This window comes from Anarhichas minor, unplaced genomic scaffold, assembly GCF_050575085.1.
Source record: "Anarhichas minor isolate MPS153535 unplaced genomic scaffold, ASM5057508v1 ptg000052l, whole genome shotgun sequence".
NCBI classification, from domain to species: Eukaryota; Metazoa; Chordata; class Actinopteri; order Perciformes; family Anarhichadidae; genus Anarhichas; species Anarhichas minor.
The window spans coordinates 3,510,135-3,535,296 of NW_027466498.1; the positions used below are offsets into that span (position 1 = coordinate 3,510,135).

The 25,162-nt window shown below is 39.9% G+C and overlaps 1 protein-coding gene across 2 annotated transcripts in view; it reads left to right on the plus strand.

The window, feature by feature from the left end:
* Positions 1-25,162, plus strand: part of LOC142931500 (protocadherin Fat 3-like) — a 122,032-nt gene that overhangs the window by 47,207 nt on the left and 49,663 nt on the right. Inside the window, exons 4-7 of one of the 2 annotated variants that reach the window (XM_076075448.1) lie at positions 13,947-14,261; positions 15,115-15,325; positions 17,626-17,694; positions 21,549-21,691. In XM_076075448.1, coding sequence (XP_075931563.1) covers positions 13,947-14,261; positions 15,115-15,325; positions 17,626-17,694; positions 21,549-21,691 — 738 coding nt within the window. The remainder of the gene's footprint in view (positions 1-13,946; positions 14,262-15,114; positions 15,326-17,625; positions 17,695-21,548; positions 21,692-25,162) is intronic. The other variant, XM_076075449.1, reaches the window with a different exon arrangement.

A 25,162-nucleotide genomic window follows, 5' to 3' on the forward strand; every position in this document is an offset into this window, starting at 1 on the left:
CATTTGACACAGAAGCCTGTAATTGAGAGGAAAACCAACTTTCTGCTCCATAGAGACCAATGTTAAATTTTGCTTCAAAAACATCTTCCACAGAACACGGTACCCCATTTCTAAATCGCCAGTTCAGCCACATTTTTTACACTACAGACACAATTTTTACAGGATCTGTTCTTCAACTCATCCTTCCTCTCATTTATTAATATCGGAGCAATAGGAGCTACGGTTATGGGAGTTTTGAGGATTTGTTTGAGAGGTGTTTCCCTGTTTAATCTCCATGAAAAGGCTGCAAGGACACAGGTGTTTCTGATCAAGCTCATTAGTGATGTTGATAAACACACAGACTCACAGACACACACGCACTCCTCTCTCTCTATCTCTCTGTGTGTCTCTCTCTCTCTCTCTCTCTGTCTCTCTCTCATACAGTCATTCAGGTTCTTAGAGATCTTTAGAGGATCCCCCCCCACACACACACACCCCATTTTAAAATAAAAGCCCCACAGAGTGAAATATAACTGAAATGCTTGTGATGAAGCCTGTCATTTAATAACCTCTGTTTGTGTCAAACATTATGATTATGTCTCCTCTCCCCCCCACCCAGCCCCAACCCTTTCAAAATAAAAGCCCCATGGATTAACTGTATGTAAACATTAAGCTCAAAATTAGACTTTTTCAAATACTGCCATTACTATTACTACTACTACTACTGTTATATTATATACTACGACCACTACTACAGCTATTACTACTACTACTTCTACTACTTCTTCTAAATACTAATACTTCTACTACTAATGATACTTCTACTACAACTACAACTTCTACTACTACTACTACAAATATCACTACTGCTGACATTTTTTAAGCCACAGAAACCATTCGAATATCAAAATGTTCAGCTCTTTCAGGAGAGGGGTGATATGACTTTTCATATTTGTAATCTTTAAATTCTTTGAATTATTAAGCTATTTGCAATTTTCTTTTGAATGGGATCTCTATGGAGAAAATCTTCAAATCCTGTTAAACTTCTTCAACTTTCAAAGCCTTCTTCTTCTCATACTTTCAGCTACATATGACTTCATATTTGTAATCTTTCAACTTTTTGAATTATTAAGCTTTTTGCAATTTTTTTTAAATTGGATATCTATTTTCAGCAATGTTTTTGAGATTCATTTCAGCTTTCAGCATTCCAACGCATTTTCAGCAGGAAATGCATTTTCTAGTTGTAATCTTTAAACTATTTGAATTATTAAGCTTTTTGCAATTTTTTTTAAATTGGATATCTATTTTCAGCAATGTTTTTGAGATTCATTTCAGCTTTCAGCATTCCAACGCATTTTCAGCAGGAAATGCATTTTCTAGTTATTATATTTCTTCCATCCCACCTCTTCTGCTCCTTCATATTTTAAGCTACAGAAACCGTTCAACTATCAAAATGTTCAGCTCTTTAATGACATTTATGCTATGACTTTTCATATTTCTATCTCTTATGCTTCATGAATTATTAAGCTTTTTGCAATTTTTATTTTGAATGGGATTCCAATGGAGAAAATGTTCAAAACTTCTTCAACTTTCAAATCCTTCAACGTCCTCATATTTCCAGCTTAGAGTGCGTGATGTCACTGCTAGAGTGAAGAGCAGCTTGAGATTCTTGTGAAAAAAACATTTGTATTTTGCCATTGTGTCTACAATCTTCACTCTTCATGCATATTTTTTGATGGAGAAGTAGCTAATCTTGTCCTTGTCATAGACAAATGACTGTGGAATCCCACAGACTTACACATTTGGCTCAAGGAGCAGCAGAGCGACATGAACTCCAACCAACTGCTCCATTAGACTCCATGTTAAATCTGACCACTCATTTCTCAAAGAAAGCAGACGGTACCAGTTTTGCATATTGCGCTGGAGCTCTCATTTTTAACACCACAAACATAAAAAACACATCTCCGCGTTTGCCAGAGTCTTATCTCTCTCACAGTATCCATATTTTATTGATTAGTCTCATGGTTTTGGTATAAAGGGCATATGTTTGACAGGTAGTTTTGTTGAAAATCACTGTTCACTCTCTCTCTTAATTAGCCTTTAACTCACAGGTGCTCCAATCACCAGCATGCACCCAAGCACACAGGTGTTTATATGAGCTCATTAGTGATGTTGATAAACACACAGACTCACAGACACACACACTCCTCTCCCTCTATCTCTCTGTCTGTCTCTCTCTCTCTCTCTCTCGCTCTCTCTCTGTGTGTCTCTCTCTCATACAGTCATTCAGGTCTTGGAGACTTTTAGAGGACCCCCCCCATTTTAAAATAAAAGCCGCACACACACGATTTAGAGATATACGTGATGCAGCTCAGCTAATCAAATATGGGTATTCTGATAAGTTTCCTGATTCGAGTGACATTTACACACACCGCGACACAAGAGGGAGAGACGAGGAAAGACATGGCAGAGCAGGACAATAGTCATGTAAGCTGTAAAAGATAAAACATAGGACAATCTCCAAATGAGAAAGATTGCCAGAGAGATCAGAGTCTCTCTCTCTCTCTCACGCATTCTCTCTCTCTCTCTCTCTCTCACGCATTCTCTCTCCTCTCTCTCTCTCTGTCTGTGTCTCTCTCTCATACAGTCATTCAGGTCTTAGAGATTTTAAGAGGATTGGATATCTATTTTCAGCAATGTTTTTGAGATTCATTTCAGCTTTCAGCATTCCAACGCATTTTCAGCAGGAAATGCATTTTCTATTTTGTATTCAAGTCTGCAGTGTTGTGATTATGTGCCAGCACCAAATTCATCAAGAGCTGGTTATCGAAAATAACACATTTTTGGTACTGACCAAAATATGTCCTGTACTATGTCATGTGGTGAATGGCAGTCTTCTTTACCTCGTCTTTGATCAGGTAGTTGCTCATTTCTTTGAGAATTTTACCAATTTGATGCTCTTATTTATGTTGCGTTATGTTGTCATATAGTTCCTTGTGTTTAGACAACATTCAACATCTGAAATTTAGTACATGCAAGTTCATATATATTTTCCATTGGAATGGGATTTGCTCACCATGTGACCCAAGTATGGAACTACTGTAACATAATATAAGTTTATTGTATATGGAGATACATGGAGTGGTTGGTGAGAATTCCACCTAGACTCAGTGCAAGATCCGAGATAGTGAGCATTTCAATTGCTTCTCAACGAGTCTCAACATGTTGTTGGCGCAAACTACATTGAAAGTACAGACAGAGCTCACAGTGTTAGCCTGAGGGGGAACCGGTGGGTTGCTGAGCATAGTTAGTTATAGTTAGTTAATTATTTTACCCTAGTTACCTGTAATGTATAGAATACAATACATATCTCAAAATAAGAATTTTCTCAGACTCTAAGAGTGAAATCTCCACTTCAGTAGCACTTACACAACTTTCCAGATTCATTCCTATTTATATTCTGGAAGTTTATTCAGAGGTTTGTTGATGTGTTGTTTTTTTTTGAGTGTTTTTTTTTAAGAACAATTGTGGATCTACCACAGTTGTTACACTGAGGTAGATACAAAATATAAATCCAATAAACAGGGATTTACTAGGACATGGTATTAGTGTGCATTTACATTTTGGTTTAAGATCTCCGGGGATGTAAAAGATGCATATATGAAAATACCTATGTATTTCAAGCAAACAAAATTTTGAAAAACTATTTCAAATGGGAGACAAGGAGGGGAGATATATTTTGGTAAGGGGGTATATAGATGGGAATCCTGTTACTCTGTTTAATATACTATATATGCACCCCCAGGAAGCGATCAAGGAGCGATCTAGGTTTTTTCCAGAAAATCACCAACAACACCAATATCATGAAATAGAAACAGAAGGACTCTTGATATGGGGGGGGGGGGGACTTAAATATACACCAACAGCCAAAGTTAGGCCCTGTCCACATTACTCCGTTTCTCCTTGGATGCAGATTTGTCAAATAGAAACGATCTCCGTCCACACGGGAGTTTCAGCATCATTCTCGAGTTGATCTGCGTCCACACGGCAGCCTTCGAAGGCGGACAGCACGTGACCATTAACGTACACTGGGCATGCGCGTGACGGTGTAAACAGGAAGTGGATTGCTTGCTTAGTTTAAAAAAAAAAGAAATACGACAGAGTAATAAAGTAGTCTTTAATAATGAAAGGTTGTATTTGATACTTAAGATCTTCCTCTAAAATCTCCCTCTATAAACTCAAACAGACACAGTTCGTGGAAAGTTTTAGAAGTTTTATTTTTCAGACGTAGTTACAGCGCTGCGGGTCTATCTCTCTCTCTCTCTCCAAATTTACTTTAACATCAACACTTACACATAAACATTTACTAGATTATGGGTCCATCAATGTGGTCAACACACGTCTCTCACTCGTTTCCTCCGTGTTGTTGATGTCTGTTCTCACTAGTAGCTCTGAACATCATGTCCGACTAGCTAGCTTCTAAGCTAATTTTAACATTACCGCCAATGGAGAAATGCTAACCGCGATTAGCATTTAATACAACACAAATGTTATACTAAACACGCGAATAGAATATATCTACGTACATCTTTTCATGCTTCATAAAGACATACTTACAGACTAAGGTCTCTCAAGGCTACCAAACGGAAGAAGTAAAACGTTAGTGCAGCGTGTCTTCTCATTAGAATCTAAAAACAACGAGCTGCTCCATAGGGCTGATGCTGGTCACGCCGCTCGCTAATCACTCCAATAACAGCTGCTTCCTCCACAGAAATGCAGACTTTTACTGCACAACAGCTGCTAACTGCTGCTAGCTGTTGTGTTAGCAGCAACATCATGTAGCTGTTGTGCTAGCAGCAACGCTTGCAATTAGTTATCCATGTTGAAATGAATCGCTGGTAGCCCAGTTTGTTTTCTTCCGGGTACGGGTCACGTGATAGTGAGTGTGACGAATCAGGGACGGAGACGTCATGGTTGCCAAGAACCAATCCAGTAGCGAACACGGGTGTGGGCGTAATTTTTCTCTAAGCACATCCGTATCCGACCGTCCACACGCAAACGCAACCCCGGAGTTCTCAAACACCTCCAACCTCGGCGGAGTTTTCAGATTCCTCCGTTTAGGGTGCTCCAAAACTCCGGCGTAGTGTGGGCGCTCAGTGTAAACGTAGCAAATACGGAGTAAAAACGGAGTAATGTGGACAGGGCCTTAGACTCCTCCAGTAGGAAGAGTCATGAAAGGAAGTCCATATATAAGAAAGTCAACACACTTTTTGAGGAAGTTGGTTTAATTGACATATGGAGAGACCTGATATAGATATGGATAGAATAAACAATTGTGGGATTGGGACAATATATCTAAATGAGCATGCACCCATATACCTCTCTGTTGATCTTAACTTGAGAACAAAGAGTACTACATAGAAACTGAATTCAAGTTTACTCAATGATCTGGATGTTAAGAAACAAATTAGAAAAGAGATTAGTCTTTACCTAGAATTCAATGACAATGGAGAAGTTTCACCTCCCATTCTGTGGGATAATTTAAAGGTTGTCCTAAGAGGGAAAATTATAGCAATATCCTCATATAAGAAGAAAACAAGGAATAAAATGCTTGAGGAGTTGTACAACAAACTGAAGGAATTAGAAAAAATTTAGCACGAGTTTAGCGCAAGATACATTAGGGGAAATTAGAAGAATTAGGAACAAAATTAACAGTTTTACTACACAAGAAATCAAGAATGCTTAATGCTTTTGAAACAGAGACACTATGATAGTGGATCCAAATCAATGAAAATACGAGCATGGAAATGGAAAAAGAAGATGGCAGAAAACACAATTCACAGAATTAAGGATCCAAGAACAAAAGTGATAAAAAAAATCGACGAAGTGAAATTCAAAAATCTATACTCTAATGTCCCAGAGGGAGATGTAACCCAAATTGACAGCTATCTAAATTCTCTAAAGTTGCCCACTTTAAATGAAGAAAAAAAAAAGAAGGATGACGGCAGATATAACGGAAGATGAACTAAGATCTGTAATTAGGTTAGAATTAAGCAAGTCCCCAGGATCAGATGGATATACGAGTGGTATAAGGAACTAGAAAATTCCTCAAGAAATTTTGACAGTGTGGCTTCTACTGCCCGAAGAAATCGCAATATATACACACGCCAACGTTACCGGTAGTGTCATTCAGGTTCAATAGAGATAGCACTACTCTTTTTTCTGCATTTTAGATTCATACTCTTGGATTGAATCTTGTATTTGTGGGGCTTTTATTTTGAAAGGGTGGGACTGGGTGAGAGAGAGAGAGAGCCTGCCTGCGTGTGTGTAACTGGTTGCCATGGCGAGGACGCACCTGGTGTTAGAGGCAGACTGATTAAGGAACATTACAGTAAACAGTGATTTTGAACAAAACCCGTGCCTCTTTTTAACAAATTAGCAGGAGTCTGAGTGCCAAAATATGGATACCGTGAGAAAGATAAGACTCTGGCAAACGCACTGATGTGTTTTTTATGTTTGTGGTGTTAAAAATGTGAGCTCCAGAGCAATAGACAAAACTGGTACCGTCTGCTTTCTTTGAGAAATTAGTGGTCAGATTTAACATGGAGTCTAATGGAGCAGTTGGTTGGAGTTCATGTCGCTCTGCGGCTCTTTGAGCCAAATGTGTAAGTCCGTTGGATTCCATAGATACTTTACTGCGACCAGCACAACATTTCCAAGCTTTTTGGCCAAAATGGTGTATTAAGAGTAAAAATTGTGGGAGCTGGAGCAATTTGTTTGGAAAAATCACAGAAGATTTTCAAGCTCCGCTCCACTCTGACAGTTATGCTCTCACTTTAGCTCTTAACGAGCCGTGCAATACACACCCATTATAAAATCTGAAACAGACCCAAAATTTTCCTGAAACTTAATCTGTGACTTCATGAAAACTGTGCTAGCTATCAAAATGTCCCTTTGGCTCAATAAAGTGCAGCGTTTTGTCTAAGTTTTAAACTTTGAATCATGTTTCTACGTTAATGTACGGCTCGTCAATATGGGCCCAAAGTTTAGTGTTTTTTTTTGCTCTCTTCACGCCGGAATCCCATTCAAGTCAATGGGGCAATTTTTCTCAGTTTTTGGGGATTTTTGGGGAAACCGGTGGGCGAATCTCTCCGAAAAATAGATACCACACTATCCCGATCAGGCCGCACGTTTCGATGTATTTTTCAAGCCGCTGTTGGCAATGCTGTGTGAGGAGAAGCGCGCCAAACTTTTGGATAAAGATTATTGTTGGAATGCTGTTAAGCATTCCAACTATTGTTCTTTGAATCTTTATTGTTGGAATGCTGTTAAGCATTCCAACTATTGTTCTTCGAATCTTTATTGTTGGAATGCTGTTAAGCATTCCAACTATTGTTCTTCGAATCTTTATTGTTGGAATGCTGTTAAGCATTCCAACAATAAAGATTCAAAGATACAACTTCTACTACTACAAATATCACCACTGATGAAATTTTTTAAGCCACAGAAACCATTTGAATATCAAAATGTTCAGCTCTTTCAGGAGAGGGGTGATATGACTTTTCATATTTGTAATCTTTAAATTCTTTGAAATATTAAGCTATTTGCAATTTTCGTTTGAATGGGATCTTTATGGAGAAAATCTTCAAATCCTGTTAAACTTCTTCAACTTTCAAAGCCTTCTTCTTCCTCATACTTTCAGCTACATATGACTTCATATTTGTAATCTTTCAACTTTTTGAATTATTAAGCTTTTTGCAATTTTTTTAAAATTGGATATCTATTTTCAGCAATGTTTTTGAGATTAATTTCAGCTTTCAGCATTCCAACGCATTTTCAGCAGGAAATGCATTTTCTAGTTCTTCTTTATTTTATTTTTATAATTATATTTCTTCCGTACGCTTTTTGAAACTCTTCTGCTCCTTCATATTTTAAGCTACAGAAACCGTTCAACTATCAAAATGTTCAGCTCTTTCAGCAGAGGGGTGCTATGACTTTTCATATTTCTAACCTTTAAACTTTATGAATTATTAAGCTTTTTGCAATTTTTTTTTTGAATGGGTTTCTATGGAGAAAATGTTCAAATCCTCTTCAACTTTCAAATCCTTCTACTTCCTCATACTTTCAGCTACAGACACCATTTAAACTTTAAAATGTTGAGAAAACCCTGATCTATTGCCGCATTATTCAGCTTTTTGATATCTTTTATACTTTTTGAACTGCAGCAGTTTAACTTTTATGATTTTTTCAGCCCTTTTCTGCTTTTATAATGGGTGTGTATTGCGCAGCTTAGAGTGCGTGATGTCACCGCTAGAGTGAAGAGCAGCTTGAGATTCTTGTGAAAAAAACATTTGTCTTTTGCCACTGTGTCCACAATCTTCACTCTTCATGCATAATTTCTGGATGTAGAAGTAGCTAATCTTGTCCTTGTCGTAGACAAATGACTGTGGAATCCCACAGATTTACACATTTGGCACAGAAGCCTGTAATTGAGAGGAAAACCAACTTTCTGCTCCATAGAGACCAATGTTAAATTTTGCTTCAAAAACATCTTCCACAGAACACGGTACCCCATTTCTAAATCGCCAGTTCAGCCACATTTTTTACACTACAGACACAATTTTTACAGGATCTGTTCTTCAACTCATCCTTCCTCTCATTTATTAATATCGGAGCAATAGGAGCTACGGTTATGGGAGTTTTGAGGATTTGTTTGAGAGGTGTTTCCCTGTTTAATCTCCATGAAAAGGCTGCAAGGACACAGGTGTTTCTGATCAAGCTAATTAGTGATGTTGATAAACACACAGACTCACAGACACACACACTCCTCTCTCTCTCTCTCTGTATGTCTCTCTCCCTCTATCTCTGTATGTCTCTCTCTCTGTGTGTCTCTCTCATACAGTCATTCAGGTTCTTAGAGATCTTTAGAGGATCCCCCCCCCACACACACCCCATTTTAAAATAAAAGCCCCACAGAATGATTTCTAACTGAAATGCTTACGATGAAGCCTGACATTTAATAACCTGTTTGTGTTTATCTAACATTATTAGTCCATCTCCCCCCCCCCCCCCCCCCACTTCAAAATAAAAGCCCCACAGAGTGAATTCTAACTGAAATGCTTGTGATGAAGCCTGTCATTTAATAACCTCTGTTTATGTGTCAAACATTATGATTATGTCTCCCCCCCCCCCACCCAGCCCCACCCTTTCAAAATAAAAGCCCCATGGATTAACTGTATGTAAACATTAAGCTCAAAATTAGACTTTTTCAAATACTGCCATTACTATTACTACTACTGTTATATTATATACTACGACCACTACTACAGCTATTACTACTACTACTTCTAAATACTAATACTTCTACTACTAATGATACTTCTACTACATCTACAACTTCTAGTACTACTACTACAAATATCACTACTGCTGACATTTTTTAAGCCACAGAAACCATTCGAATATCAAAATGTTCAGCTCTTTCAGGAGAGGGGTGATATGACTTTTCATATTTGTAATCTTTAAATTCTTTGAATTATTAAGCTATTTGCAGTTTTCTTTTGAATGGGATCTCTATGGAGAAAATCTTCAAATCCTGTTAAACTTCTTCAACTTTCAAAGCCTTCTTCTTCTCATACTTTCAGCTACATATGACTTCATATTTGTAATCTTTCAACTTTTTGAATTAAGCTTTTTGCAATTTTTTTAAAATTGGATAGCTATTTTCAGCAATGTTTTTGAGATTCATTTCAGCTTTCAGCATTCCAACGCATTTTCAGCAGGAAATGCATTTTCTAGTTATTATTATTATTATTATTAAGCCCGCAGGATTACAGTCAGTGTGCTTTGGCACAGGCAGTTTTACTGCCTTTGTGCTACAAAGCCACACTGAATTAAAAAATGAGCTGATCCCTGTGATACTTCCCACACTGAACTGGGCTTTAAAACAGGCGCAAACGCCACCCAGCTGGAAAGAAGCAATAATTTCAGCTATTCCGAAAGAAGAATGAAGATATTAGAGGAATTACTATTAAAGTGACGGAACGCAAATTGGCCTGCTACGCAGATGATATTCTGATCTACCTGGGGCAATCAACATACTTAAAAAAAAAAAATAAATACCTATGTGACAGGATCTTATTAAATTATTAATATAAAAGGATAGTCATATTTAAGGCTTTATCTACAGCTTAGCATGAGTATTTAAGTAAATTGAATTTCAGTGAAATAGAAATCTAAGTTAATCACTGATGTGGATTATATCTCAAGGAATTAGTTTATGTCAACGCACTCTTCCTATTACTAAACATATGTTAGCTCAGCATAACATATCATTGTAGGTACATTTATTATTATTTTGCATCAAAACTCAGCTTCGTTAAGTCTTTTGTTAACAATTAGATGTGTCTCTGTGTTTTCCTGCAGGAATGTAGATGCTCGTAAAAAAGGAGAGGTGGTGACATAAAACCTTGTAGGCTCAGCCCTTATGTGGGTCTTATACTTCATAAATCAGTTTGAGTGTCAAGACTGACACCAAGCTGTTGTGTCTTATCTGCTGTGAGTCTATCCAGGCACATGGTGAATTGAGGGTCCAACGACTTAGTAACCTAGGGGTCCTGAGAGCAGTTTTAGTTAAGATTTTAAGGTTAAAGAATTTTTGACATCGTTGTTATTATCACATTTCAGTTTTCACCATCTTTCCTTCTTCGTTCACAACACAGGAAAATGGTCTAATTGTGTTAAAACAACTAAATGTGGGCAGATAAGTCTGTAAGGATACCAAAAACAATTCAAAGAAAGCAAAACAGCAACTGGATTGAAGGTTACATCCACGATGATGAAGGCAAGGTAAGCCTGAGATAGCGTTAACGAACTTCGCTCGGCTGTCATAGTACTAATATATCAAACTAATACAGGCTGATCGTGTCTCCTCTTAGCCTAGCTTTAGTTTGAGACCTGTTACCACTCCGATGGCTCGTCCCGTGGCCGTGGTTTTTGAGAGTTTTGGAGAATTTAGGAAAGTAAATAATGGTGAAATAACTTATAGATAACTGTATTTAGACATAAATAAGCTTTAGTTTGAATCATGAATACACTTTTCTACACAGCCTAGGTATGTTACTATGGTTACCATGGGTCCCCAAATGTCCTTTTTTAGAAAGCGCCTAGACATACCCTTAGTAAAACGTGTAAAATATTAATTATTTGTGGTATTGTTATCAAATTTGAACTTTGACTAGGTAAGGCTTCATGCTATGGTCCCATTGTGTTTTTCAGCTAATAAGTCCCAGCTATAGTCATCTGCAGGCATCTGTTTGCAAAGAAATATTCAGGCGGAAATAAAAACCTTCTATTTCAGTGTGTTCCAACTTCTATTAGTCTACACCAGTAGCACTTACAGTGATTCTGACTGTTGGGGAAAAAATGTCAGTGTTGCCTTTCAAAAGAGACCAAAACCATGCATGTACTCCAAATGGTTCAAGAACAGCTTTCAATTTACTTTGGGTATGCCTTGGATAGGCGTTTTAGGCGAATTTTACAGGAGTAGTAACAACTTAGCTAATGTCAAAGAGTAACATGCTGGGTGACATTCTTTTTCCCTTAACATCGTGGATGTAACCTCCATCCCTTTGTTTGGATTCTTTGGGGATCTTACAGACTTATCTGCCCACGTTTGATTGTTTCAACACTTAGCTGGGATGCACAAGTCAAATGTTTGGACCACAAAAGCTAACTTTAGGTTCTCTTTCCACCCCGTTCCCGACCTCTGTATTACGCAAGAGTGTGCCCCCTTGGGGGCGGTCTCATGTGATTGGTTGAAAACAGAGGTGATATCTGATTGGTTACAGATAATCAGGATAATCACATGTCAGGGAGTCTCAAAAAACCCACACACAAATGCAGTGAAGTTCACACATGACAAGCAGTTTGTGGATGCAGGCTCAACAGTTTGAGTGTACTAACATCGCCCCACTAGATGAGCCTCTGACTGCTGGGATTATTACTGGTCGCCATGCAGTCTGTATCAACCCCCTGTCACAGCCTTTCAGTGTAACAGCTAAAAAGCAGGGGTTAAACACTGCTCTTTTTAAATTGATGGGCTGTCCTTTAGACCCTCTTCATTTTCTGTGGTTTCAGCAATACAGTAGAGTCTTGAGGTATGGCCGCTGGTGTTGGCTCGACAACAAATATATATAGAGACAACTACAATGCAAACTGTAAATGTTTCTAGGATGCTATGGAGACTTAGAGGTGTATGAAATGACTGGACTTTCCTGTGAACAGATTGTCTACTGACATTTTCCTTCTCTGCATTAGCAGGTTAGGAAGCTGAGACAATAGATGGGTTTATTATGGCAAAACTGTGTTATCTTTTCCACATATTTAAATAGATTTAATAACAGCAGGTGATTTGTGTTGCCAGTGTCTCATTTTAATACAATGATCAGCAGCAGCCATAGCTGGAACTTGTAAATATGTTTTTCTTGACTTGATGTAAAATGGTTGATCAAAACAGTATTTAGAAACAAAACAATTTGAGTTTTGAAGGACATAGGTGAGCAGCTATGTAATGAAACATTGATCTGCTCACCAAGGACTAGAGCACACTTAACGGACTGCAGCCAAGTTTGTCTGGATGTCGAGTGTGTGGCCATCATCTGTGTTGAATTCATTACTCAAGCAATAAAATGAACTGTGGCTCTGTTTTTTAGTCTCTGAGGTTGCTTTCATAAGGAGCTTACACACCAAAAAACATTTTACAGAGTGAAGGGCATCACTTTTTTAATATTATATTTCATGAATCAAAGGCAGACAAACATGTTTTTCAGAGAGAGACATTTTAGGGATAACTCTTCCTTGAGCGGCAACAATATAAATCCCCCCGTGGAGTCCAGACACTGGTGGTGATGTCGGCTGATGAGGTTGATAGAATGATGAGTTGATGAATCTGCGAAGATTGGGCGGAGATGGGGAGGTGGAGGGTTGCGCAACAGCAGCTTGAACGAACTGAAGGTAGAGAGACGATCATATTTAAAGAAAGACAGCAGCAAGATGATAGGCTAACGATGTCCTTGTGTCGTGCTATTGGCTAGAGAGACCAGCTGATCTAGACAGCTGATATCATGATTGACAGCCCGAACAATAACAGCAAGGAAATACTGTGTGCCTGCATGAGGAGTGATGGCAGATGTATGGGAGATAAACTATGGGCTTAGGCATGCGAGAGTATAGTCTTCCTGTCTGAACTTACGCTAGAGCTTCATTACATTCTATTTCTTCTTTTTCCTTTCCGTCATGAATGTTGTAAATGGTTTCCCATTCTCTAAGTGGATGTCTTCAGATGTCTTGTTGGAAACTCAAAGATGTTCAGTTTATAATTATATAAACCAGAAGAAAGCAGCCAGACAAGTGTTGAGTCTCTGCTTGAAAAACTAAAGATGTATTCATTATCAAAATGGTTGCAGATTCATTTCTGGCAGTTTACCAATTCATCCTTTCAATAATTGTTTCAGCTCTGCTTATTTGGTCCTACTTTTATGTAAATGAGACACATCTAAAAACAAAGGTGTTTCTACCTGTTCTGAATAGCTAGACTTCTTCCTGGCTGCATCCCACTTTGACCAAATGAATGCTCACCGTAACCAGTACTCCACCTAGACAGTGTTCATGATGTTCTAGTTGTTTAAATTCATAACATAATCAGATAACATTACTTTCAAGTGATCCACATCAACTGTCAATTTCAGGAAATGTCATGATTTACCAATTTTTTACCTTCAGATAGTCGAAAGTCAAGATCATTTACTCTGTTTCACCTGAAAGCACCATTATTTAAATCTCTGTCGTCAGACTGCCTGATTTGGGATTCAACCTGGCCTTGCGTCTTCTGATCCAGGATCCAGTCCCTGAATTAGAACACATTTTCTTTGTATGTGTTTGAATTGAATCTCTCAATGCCCCTGCAGGTGCTGGTGTCAGATGGTGGTCCTAGTCCTAGGCAGAGTACAGTGTGGGTGATGGTTCAGGTCCTGGATGAAAACGACAACAAGCCCACATTTCCTGAGAAGGTCTACCAGGTCAAACTTCCAGAGAGAGAGCGTAGAAAGAAGGGCGAGCCCATCTATCGGGTGTTTGCCTACGACCGTGATGAAGGGCCCAACAGCGACCTCTCCTACAGCATCGTGGACGGAAACGAGGAAGGGAAGTTCTTTATCGACCCCAAGACTGCAGTTGTATCTTCACGCAAGGCCTTCACTGCAGGGAGCTACGACATTCTGACTGTATGCATACCTTCATTAATTATTAGGCATGACTGCCGACACGTTTTCGGACATCTAGAATGTCTGTTGAATCCTCATGCCTCTACATCTTAGGAATGCGTGGATTTTGTGTTTTCTCCTTATATTTGGCATTAATATCAGTTCAGTTCATGAAAGAAACCTGCCTGATGAGAAGATACGCATTTTGGTTCTGGATTTCTATGTAAGGCCCTATAACTCGAAGGAAACACTGAAAGCTGCAGGGTTATTGTGTGACAACTGCTTTGTGGTAATTGAACTGAAATGTTTATTTTGGGAATACACACAACTAAAGCACAATATCAAGATAAGGAGATTAAGTTGGGTGCTGCTTAATTACCTGATGTTGATTCTTAAATAGTCACAATCTAGTTTCAAGACCTTCATTATTTCAGTTCTGTACTTGAATAGTGAATGTGCCTAAATCACAAAACAAACGGAGTGGGAGGAGGTGGGGCAGGACTACATAGTATCATAGCATCATGCAAATCTTTTTGTCAAATTGATATTTTCAACTCAACAGATCCACCTTTCTGCCCTGAAAAATCACTCAGTGTCTTTTTGCCTATGTTAAAAGTTGACTGTATGCATTCAGGCCACCTCTAAATTCATCCCAGTATCTTACAAATAACAATCATAACGGACAGTTCAGAGCCTCACAACTTACATGCCAATTCCAACATCCTCTATGTAACGAGGCAGACGGTGAGGATGAAGAGGTCGGGGGGCTGATGAATCAAAACAGGAATTTCAATACCCAGAAATATCCATGCATCTTTTTTTTCTGTATGGTATTTCAGTGTGGCTTACTTTACAATCTAACTGTGCTCTTCAGATCAAAGCGACAGACAACGGGCGTCCTCAGAAATCCTCCACAGCTCGCCTGCACATTGAGTGGATTCGTCGATCCCCTCCCTCAATTGTCCCAGTGCTCTTCGATGAGCCATTCTATAATTTCACTGTCATGGAGAATGACAAGGTGGCAGAGATTGTGGGTGTGGTGTCCCTGCAGCAGAGCTCCGCCCCCTTGTGGTTTGACGTCACAGGTAAAATCTCCCTATCCTCTTTCACTGTTGTGTGAGGTCGGGTGTGTGTTGGTGTTTGTATGAGGTGCAGCTCAGACACTGTGGCCTTGCTGCATGATCTGTTATGCTCTGCCCATCCCAGTCACCATGGTGACAGCTTCCCCAGCTGTCAGGTCTGTATATCCTGAAGGAAATGACAACAGTTGGCAGTCTATAGAGAACTCTTGTGGATTGAATTCAGAATCAAACCTAAACAAAAGTATCTTCATGTTTCCTGAGACTCTTTTGTCAGAAAGACTTTCCCTTTAAGAGATTAAATGTTATTTATAAGTATTATTCATGACTTATTCAGTTCCTTTCATAATGTCTCTGCTTAGAGGAGACACTGGCTAGCTCTCAATAAAGAACATTCAGAAAGATTTTAAAGCCAGTGTGACATTCCCCTATAGATGGTAAATGCCCTACGTTGAGCACTTAAATCCCTTGGAGCCGTCAAAATTCACTTTCACCCACTTGAACGGCTTAACAAGATTATGTCATGCCCAGTGCTCTAAGTTCAATTTTTACGCATTACGCATGGTGACGATTCTGATGTGTTAAAAGTGATTTAATAATTCTAATAATCAGTACTTTTGATTCTAATTCCATTAGTTTTATAATGCTATTCAATACTATATGTACACTGACAGGTCCCCAGCCGTGATGCATGCACTGTGCGCTCAAATCAGCCCACACTAGATGAACAACTGCAGTTCCCACAATGCACCATTCATCTTTCCTTTTGTTGTCACTGAGCCGTGACAATCAGTGTGTATCCAGCTGGAGACACCTTCTGGCTCTCCATAGCTCTGTCCATCTCTCTGTCATTCATACTGTCTCTGTCCATCTCATATCTCTCTCTCTCTCTCTCTCTCTCTCTCTCTCTCTGTCTCTTTCATACTGTCCTGTGCCCATCCCTTTGCAGCCTTTCTGTGGGATCACAGCTGCATTTGATTTTTGCATAAATGAGGCAATATGAATAAGCTTTGATTTGGTCAACCTCCCAGGATCCATTTAGCATTACACTGTAACACGTAACACTGTGCATACATGTTATGTGTGTGCAAAACCAATAATGCAATATGCAGATCAAATTGACATGTAAATATGAAAAATATATGTATGTACACATCTGTATTTATGAATACTAAATGCAATCACATTAATATGTGATTGATTTAATGTAATGACATTTATAATGAATGTAAAGCCTACATATACATATAATATTAAGTGTATATACACAGTTAAACATATCAGAATAACAATAATCGTGGCTTGGTCATGATGAAGCATTAGAGTATGTATTGAGAAAAAGCTCAAAGCATAAAGTATAAAATAACTGGAAATAATTTATCGTGAGAAAGAGCTGTGACAGGTTTTGATTTTGACATCATTGAATATTTGTTGTTCTGAGATCTTAGAACTGAGATCTGAGATCTTTGTCTCCTTATCAGCAGATGACTAGTTTGGATTGTAAGAAACATTTTTGTCAATGTCAAAATTGCAAAAGAGGTTGCTTGTGATAACAGCTAAGTCCATTTTATAAATAATGTTTATCAGTGGTCTCTCTGTCCAAAGAAAAGAAGACGGGTCTCTCCCAAGGCTTCAAGCTTGGTCAGTGTGTGAATGCGACGCACCCAGCCGCAGCATCACAGGCAGAGCAGCTGACGTAGTTTAAAGGGTGAGAGAGTCCACGCAGGGAGGGCGGTGGACGGGTCATCCAGGAGACCGCTGTTCATTTACTGTGAAAGACCAAAAGTAAACGATGACACTTTGATTCAGCCTTTAGTCAGAATATTTCTTTGAAAAGACACAATGCATGTGACGAGTGTATATTTATATGCCGTAAAAAAAAAGGATTCTCAGTTTGTAGCTTAATGCCACTGACCAAGCTGCGTTATTTGACTGAGAATGTGTTGCAAATTAAACACTTTCCTTTGGCACGAGTTGTAAAATGTTAGATATTGTTTGTCATGAACTTAAATTCACATAAATTAGCGTTAGTGTACTTAAATCGTACGAGAACAATCTTTTCCTGGGACTAACTTCTTAATATGACAATATTAGTAATTCAGACTTTACAATGTTGTTTTTCAGTAGCCCATGTACCAATCATTTGACAGAGGTTCAGCTCATCAGAAGCAGTTGCTGTCCCCGTCTTGTCTCATCAGTCTGTCTCCTCACCTCCTTTGCTCACTACGCCATCCTCCTGTCTTCCTCCCCCCCAGCCTGTCTCACCTTCTCTCTCCTCTCTCTCCTCAATGCTTCATGCCTGGAAGGTCCCAGGTCTTTCCGTGAGATGTTCTATATACTGCAGAGTGCTTGTGGCAGGAACTGTTCCTCAGAAGGTATCTCGTTTCCAACTTCCACTACCCCTGTTAGCTGTCTTCCCTCTACTTCCCTTTCTTTGTTTTCCTTTTCTTTTTCATTGATGCTCATCATCCCCCCCTGTGCTTCTTATCGGTGCTGCTGACATATTCCTGTGTTTGGTGGGTTGGAGGCGGTTAGCCGATGGGGAATGAACCACAAAGCTTACCCGAGAAGACGAGTGTGTCTGAGTCTGTGTTAATGTTTATCCTGTGTCAATGTGTGTGTATGTTTTTCACATTTATGGACTTAATTGCAGCCAAGGTTCATTGATGGGATGAAGGTTTGGTAAAAAGATATCACTACCTTTTTATATGCTGTAATGGAAAAAATTCCTATACCCGCTTTGTGTGAGTCTTTTCATGCTGAAATACAAAATACCAAACACCAGGTTGTTTTTTAAGTATTTATTCTCTGCGCAGAGAAGGTTCAATCATCACAACAGAATGCGTACAGTCTCAGTGAGGAAGAACCAAGAACAAAGTGAACAAGCTTTCTTTATACAGAATGAGCAAAGGTGGGGGCCGATGGCCAATGTTACAGACATTTCAGTCTCAGACTTTTGGTCTCAGACTGATGGGAACAACATTCAAAAACAAACGGTCAGCAACCAAAACAAGCGGCCCAAAGGCCTTGGTGCTGGAACATTCTCATACAACACAGTTAGTTATCTCTGTGAACAGGCAAGGGAGAACTCTTCCTCTGCACAACAGAGACACGGTGAAGTTCAACAAAGTTCAGAGCAAAATTACTTATGCATGAATACGATATACTGAGTAGAAATATATACTAAGTAAGTAGAAATATATACTACATAAAAAATTACCATTACAATGCTCCCATGGCAACAATGGGTGACAGCTTTGTTAATTCTCTCACATTGTTACTTTTGTAAAAATGTAAACACATGTGTTCTGTGGGACTGATAAGTAATGGATGTCAAGACGTTGCTGGTGTCCTGAGGGTCAGAGGACTCACCACCATTGAGGCTCAGGAGATGGAGTGGTGTTATCAGTAGGTCGGTGGTTCGATCCCCTGCAGTCTACATATCTGAATATGGTCTTTACAGAGAAAATAGCGTTGCTGCCTATGTTGGTGTGTTTTAGCATTTGCCTCTTCCAATATTTTCTCATATCAGGACACTTAATTGTTTATTATCACTTACTTACATGACAGCCACAGAGAATACTTGATTCTGATTGGGCAAGAAGGAAGAAAATATTGTTACTTAAAGATATTTTAAAAAGATGTTTGTCTGAGTCCATGTTCTGTAGTGAGACAACTGTCCAGTTGAGCCTGTATGAACTTGGCTCAGAGAGGCAGAGGAAACCAATTTTAGAACAGAGCAGCTTGAACTCCAATTTAGGAAAACATCAATTATTTTCCACATGTACTCTTGTGTCTGTTTAAACACCATTGTGCTCACAAAGGCTTCTTCATATTTATGTACAGAATCCGCCCCGGTCCGTCTGACAGTAGTGCAGCTTTTGTCCTGTTAACACCATGTCTCAGGACACCAGGGTCAGGACTGTTGACCATCTGGTTAAATGCCCAGATTATCAGCCTGTGTTTATTGTTGATGTCTGTCATGTCTTAGGTTTCATTTTAAACAGCTAAACTTGTGGATGGCAGATGGGCTCCTGTTAATAGGTTTACATTTAGCTGTTGAGACCAAATATATTCTTTATACATTCATTGTAAATGTGCAACCAACAAAAACTGGGTACAGAATATAACTAAAAGAATTAGATTACACATGAGTGCAGTGTGTAAGATTTAGTGGTGTGTTGCAGATTGCAACCAACCGAATAGCCCTCTGCTCACTCCTCCCATTCCAAGGCTGCGGTAACGTGAGCTGGAGAGTGCAGAACTGTGGTCATGCCGAGGTATTTCTCAGAACCTGCGCCTCGCCTTGCCTTTACCTATATAGCACCTTTCAAAAACAAAGTTACAAAGTTCTTCACAATACACAAAAAGTAAACACGATAAGGATATAAAGAAAAAAAAAACATGTAAACAGGTTACTGAGGCATGGAGTTCCACAGCTGAGGGGCCAGGACAGCTAAAGGGATTTTGGAACCACTAGTAGGGCCCTGCTAGAGGATCAGGTTCATAAGGAGTTAGCAAAGAAAAAAGCCGTAATATCTAAAAATCAATTCTAAAACTCACAGGAAACCAGTGAAAGGCAGCGAGGATTGTGGTGATGTGGTTGCTTCTCTTAGTACGTGTTAAAAACCTGGCAGCAGCATTTTCTATTTACTTTGGATCTTTTTGGATGTTCCGCCTGCTGAATACCAGAATAAAGTACGTTGCAATAATCAAGTCTGGAGGAGATAAAAGCATGGATGAGCATTTTTAAGTGTGCAGAGGAAAAGAATGACCTGATCTTAGTTGGGCAAAGCAGGGCTGAACAACTTTTGTCTCCTTTGCTTCAAGACAAAAATCAAAAATGATGGCGAGGTTGCGGATGTCTTCATGTGCATTGTGAGAACAGGAACACTGACCAGAGAAGAGACTATGAATGCAGCTAGTGCTGGTGCTATGGGCTCCAATGTTTGGTTTGTCCATTCTGGGCTACTTTAGAATCATGGCCGTGCAACATGGAGGACTTCCTATATAGATACAAAGGACTCATTCTGAGCTAACGAAACGCTAGTTTGATTGTGATCATACACTAATAAAAACCTATTAATTCATTTTTATTCCATTTCAACCAGTAGATCCATGAAATGCTACAAACCGGCCCTTTGAGCTACTTGTAAGTGTTGAAAGTTGAACCCATAGTAATTAGTATAAATTAATCAATAAGCAGATTTAATACAGTATTCACATCCATGTAAGATGCTATTGAACCCCAATCCATTTTTGTGAATGTGCATACAGTAGTGCGAGTAACATGCCACTCATCCTGAGACCACAGACCTGCGGACAATTGTAGGTCTAAACGACTCCCCACTCACAGCAGCTAAAGAAGTTGAAGTACTTGAATGAGTCTACCACTTCAGTCCAGTGCACTATTCATTTTGTCTAGACATGGGATAGATGTGTGCAGACTACCCCATCGATCTGGGAATCAAAGGGATCGGCCAGGCCATTTCAGAGGAGCTGCTTCACTGCAAGAACAGCTGGGCTGTGGGCGTCTTCAAATGGGCTCGACAAACAGACAGTCAGAGGACATAAAGGCACATGGTGCAGGGCACACACACATACTCACACACAATCATCACAGACACGCACCAACATAGCCATCCACTTAGACAGCCGATTGTGGCAGATTCTTTCTCTACAGAGGACACCCAGTGCAGCTAAATGAAACGTTTCATTAAAAAACAAACAGAAGCTGATCAGACAAACACAAACACATATGTTGAACCTGTGTGGGCCGAATGTTTTAAATCCATTCACTATGTGTACAGAGCAGAGGAAAACACACACATGAACAACACTGCATGTTGTTCATGCAGCTTGCATGGCCAGTGCTCATGCTTCACTGTTGCTGTGATGTCGTGCTTTTGACTGTCGGTTTGCAAGAGTTTGTGGGCGTGTGTGTGTGGGGGGTGGGGCTTAATCTTGTCAGCAGCCATCCCTCCCTCATCTATACCATCCCACACTCCGAAGACAATCAATGAAGAGCATGTGCAGCAATGGTCTCCAGTCATGTGCTGCTCAGGCGGAGTATACAGGCAAAACATAAAATGTACTGCTGTTTATGTCATATCCAAACTAATGTTTGGGTATTTCAGCACATGGTTGCACATGAATGAAAACCATTGGTCTGTAAATAAATGTATGTCTGTATGACTGACACTGTCTGAACCTCCCTCCTCCCGTGGAGCAGGTGGGAACAGCGACAGCGTGTTTGACGTAGAGAAGGCCATGGGCACCATCATCATCGCCAAGCCTCTGGATGCTGAGCAGCGTTCCTTCTACAACCTGACGGTGCAGGCCAGCGACGGCACCAACACTGCATACACACAGGTAACCTTTGTTCCATCAACCATTGTTTGCTGGTTTACAGTTATACCTTCTTACTGTTTTTGGAGCAATTCAAAATGCTAATGCACCAGATGTCACAAAGGAAGAGTTTACATAATGAATTGTTATTTGAGCAATACGTTACCTAACAGACATAAAACATAATGTTGAAACACAGTCCATGAACCAAAATGACTGGATCACATTAGATACAAAGAGTCCTCTGAACAGAGAATGAGCAGGGCAGATTCTTGTATCTTCAGTGACACACAAGCAGCCCATAGCATCTGAGCTGGGAAAAGATAGTGGTAATGGAAGAGAAGGTGTGGTTTTACACTCCAGTTTACTGATCAAATCACAAGGATTATCTTCAGAGATGCCACGACTAACAGCCTGGACAAACATCACAGCAGATAACAAAGGGTGGCAGAGTATCAAGAACACAGACAGCCACTGCAATTACAAATTGGGCTTTACATGCTATGAATCAGAATCAGAATTGTTTATTTTGCCAGAGTATGTTGCACATTCTAGGAGTTTTACATGGTTGTGGATAACATTAAACAATCAACACAGTGCAAAAAATAGAAACATATTAAAATGTACAATAAAATATAAAATATAGTGCACAGATAACAATACTTGTTCTGTACTTATTCTATCTAGGGTTTTTAGGGATTATGTATGTATATGCACATTGGTCAGCACTTTACTCTAATTTAGCCACCTTCCCCATGTGGACCCGACATGTGTTAAGAAAAGGAGAAAAACAATATACAATACAGAAAGAGAAGTTCCAGTGCAACACATGGCCAAGTGTATTTTATTGCCGTGTAATGTAACCAGGCTCTTCCTCAGACTTCTAATAAATACAGAGAGTTGCAACTTGCTGCTCATGCTGGTAGATTATGAGGCTCCCAGAAGTCATTTCCAGGTTGGTCTAGAGAGAGACATGCACACGCAGATTGTGTACAATCTTTTTATTTTTTAATCACTAAAATCTTCATTTTTAATTATATCTCACCCATTGAACTATCGCCCCCCAAAATATCTGATCCATAAAAGACTTCACATGCACTCTCCCAAGAGGAGAGTCCTTATCTTCTAAATAAGTAGTAAAATAACAGCAAGCGCACATCATGAATATGTGTTCATATATTAAATCAACCCTTATTCTGTCTCCCCCAAGAGTGATCTCAAGATAACGGGGGGGGTACTGTGCACCGTCTTTGTGGAGTCTGCATGTTCTCCCCGTGTCAGCGTGGGTTCTCCAGCTTCCTCCCACAGTCCAAAGACATGCAGCGTAGGTTAATTGATGACTCTAAATGGTTGTCTGTCTCTACATGTCAGCCCTGAGATAGTCTGGCTAACTGTCCAGGTGAACCCTGCCTTCGCCCAAACAGCTGGGATCGGCTCCAGCCCCCCCCACGACCCTAAAGATAATGGTTGGATAATGACTATGAATATGGAAATATAATATAGTCCGTAATAAAACAGTATAACACATAGAATATGGTTTTAGACAGCTTGGAGTCACTCAGGATCCCTTGCCATGAAAGCCCTCTTGTTTCTGTTGAGAAAGCCTTTAATATTCTTATAGATATAAGAATCAGAATCAGCTTTATTGGCCTTGTACGCTTACGCATACAAGGAATTTGACTCCGGTTTTTCGTTGCTCTCTAAGTACATACACAGAATTTACAATAAACAGGAATGATGTAAGCATAAACATTTAATGACCATGTACAATATAAATATATATTCAAAAAGTGTATATATTAGTGCTGGGCAAGTTAACGCGTTAATTTCGCGTTAACGCATTCATTAATTAACGCCGACAATTATTTTATCGCGCGTTAACGCATTTATTAAATTTATTATAATTTTTTTTATTGAAAGACAAGAGACAATACATAGACATAACAACAAGAGGATGACAAGAACAGTGGGATAAAAGCCAGCAAACATCCTATAGTCAGTCAGATTAACGTGAGACAACATCCGGTTTCTTCAGACGAACATCCGGTTTTCAGAATAAGATGCCAACAAAGTATGAATTATATTCACATTAAGTATAAAACATGCTACCTGCATCTCGTGACCCAAATGTTATTGCCCTTTTGTTCATATAGCAGTACTTTTAAAATAAAAGTGTGCAATACACTACTTTTGAATTCATTATTGAACTTTGCCATAACAATGGATAACAATGGATTTTTTGCGATTAATCGCAAAAAATCCATGTGATTAATCGCGATTAAATATTTTAATCGTTGCCCAGCACTAGTATATATATATACTGTATATATGAACATAACCCTATACAACAATGCAACGACAGTGTCAATGGAATTAAGGTGATAGTGCAGAATGGAGGTAGCAGTGATGTATGACTGATTCATTGTTCATCCGAGTGACGGCCAGCAGAAAGAAGCTGTTCCTGTGTCTGGTGGTTTTGACAGAGCTCTGTAGCACCTACCAGAGGAGAGCAGCTTGTGTCCAGGGTGTGATGGGTCTACAGTGACCTTGCCTGCCCGTTTCCTGACTCTGGAGGTGTACAAGTCCAGGATGGAGGGCAGGCTGGAACCAATGATCCTCTCTGCAGACCTGACAGTCCGTTGTAGTCTGTTTCTGTCCTGTTTGGTGGCCGATCCAAACCACACAGTGATAGAGGAACAGAGAACAGACTGGATGATAGTGGAGTAGAACATAATCAGCAGCTATTGAGGCAGGTTGAACTTCCTGAGCTGGCGCAGGAAGTACAACCTCTGCTGGGCCTTTTTCCTGATGGTGTTGATGTTGGGTGCCCACTTCAGGTCCTGGAGATTGTGGATCCCAGAAACCTGAAGTTCTCCACAGCAGACACAGTGTTGTTGAGTATGGTGAGGGAGGGCAGTGTTGGGGGGCTCCTCCTAAAGTCCACTGTCATCTCCACAGTTTTGAGTTTATTCAGCTCCAGGTTGTTCTGACCACACCAGACGACCAGCTGTTCAACCTCCCGTTTGTACGCAGACTCGTCACCGTCCCTGATGAGGCCGATGACCGTTGTGTCATCTGCGAACTTCAGGAGTTTAACAGTTGGGTCCTCTGAGGTACAGTCGTTGGTGTAGAGGGAGAAGAGCAGTGGGGAGAGCACACATCCCTGGGGGGCGCCGGTGCTGATAGTCCGGGTGCTGGATGTGATTTTTCCCAGCCTCACCGGCGGCGTCCTGTCTGTCAGGAGGTTTGTGATCCACCAACAGGTGGAGGCTGGCACAGTGAGCGGGGAAAGTTTAGGTTGAAGTACCTCCGGGATGATGGTTTTGAACGCTGAGCTGAAGTCCACAAACAGAACCCTTGCATATGACCCTGGGGAGTCGAGGTGTTGCAGCATGTAGTGCAGTCCCATGTTGACTGCATCATCCACCGACCTGTTTGCACGGTAGGCAAACTGCAGGGGGTCCAGCAGGGTCCATGTGATGTGCTTCAGGTGGG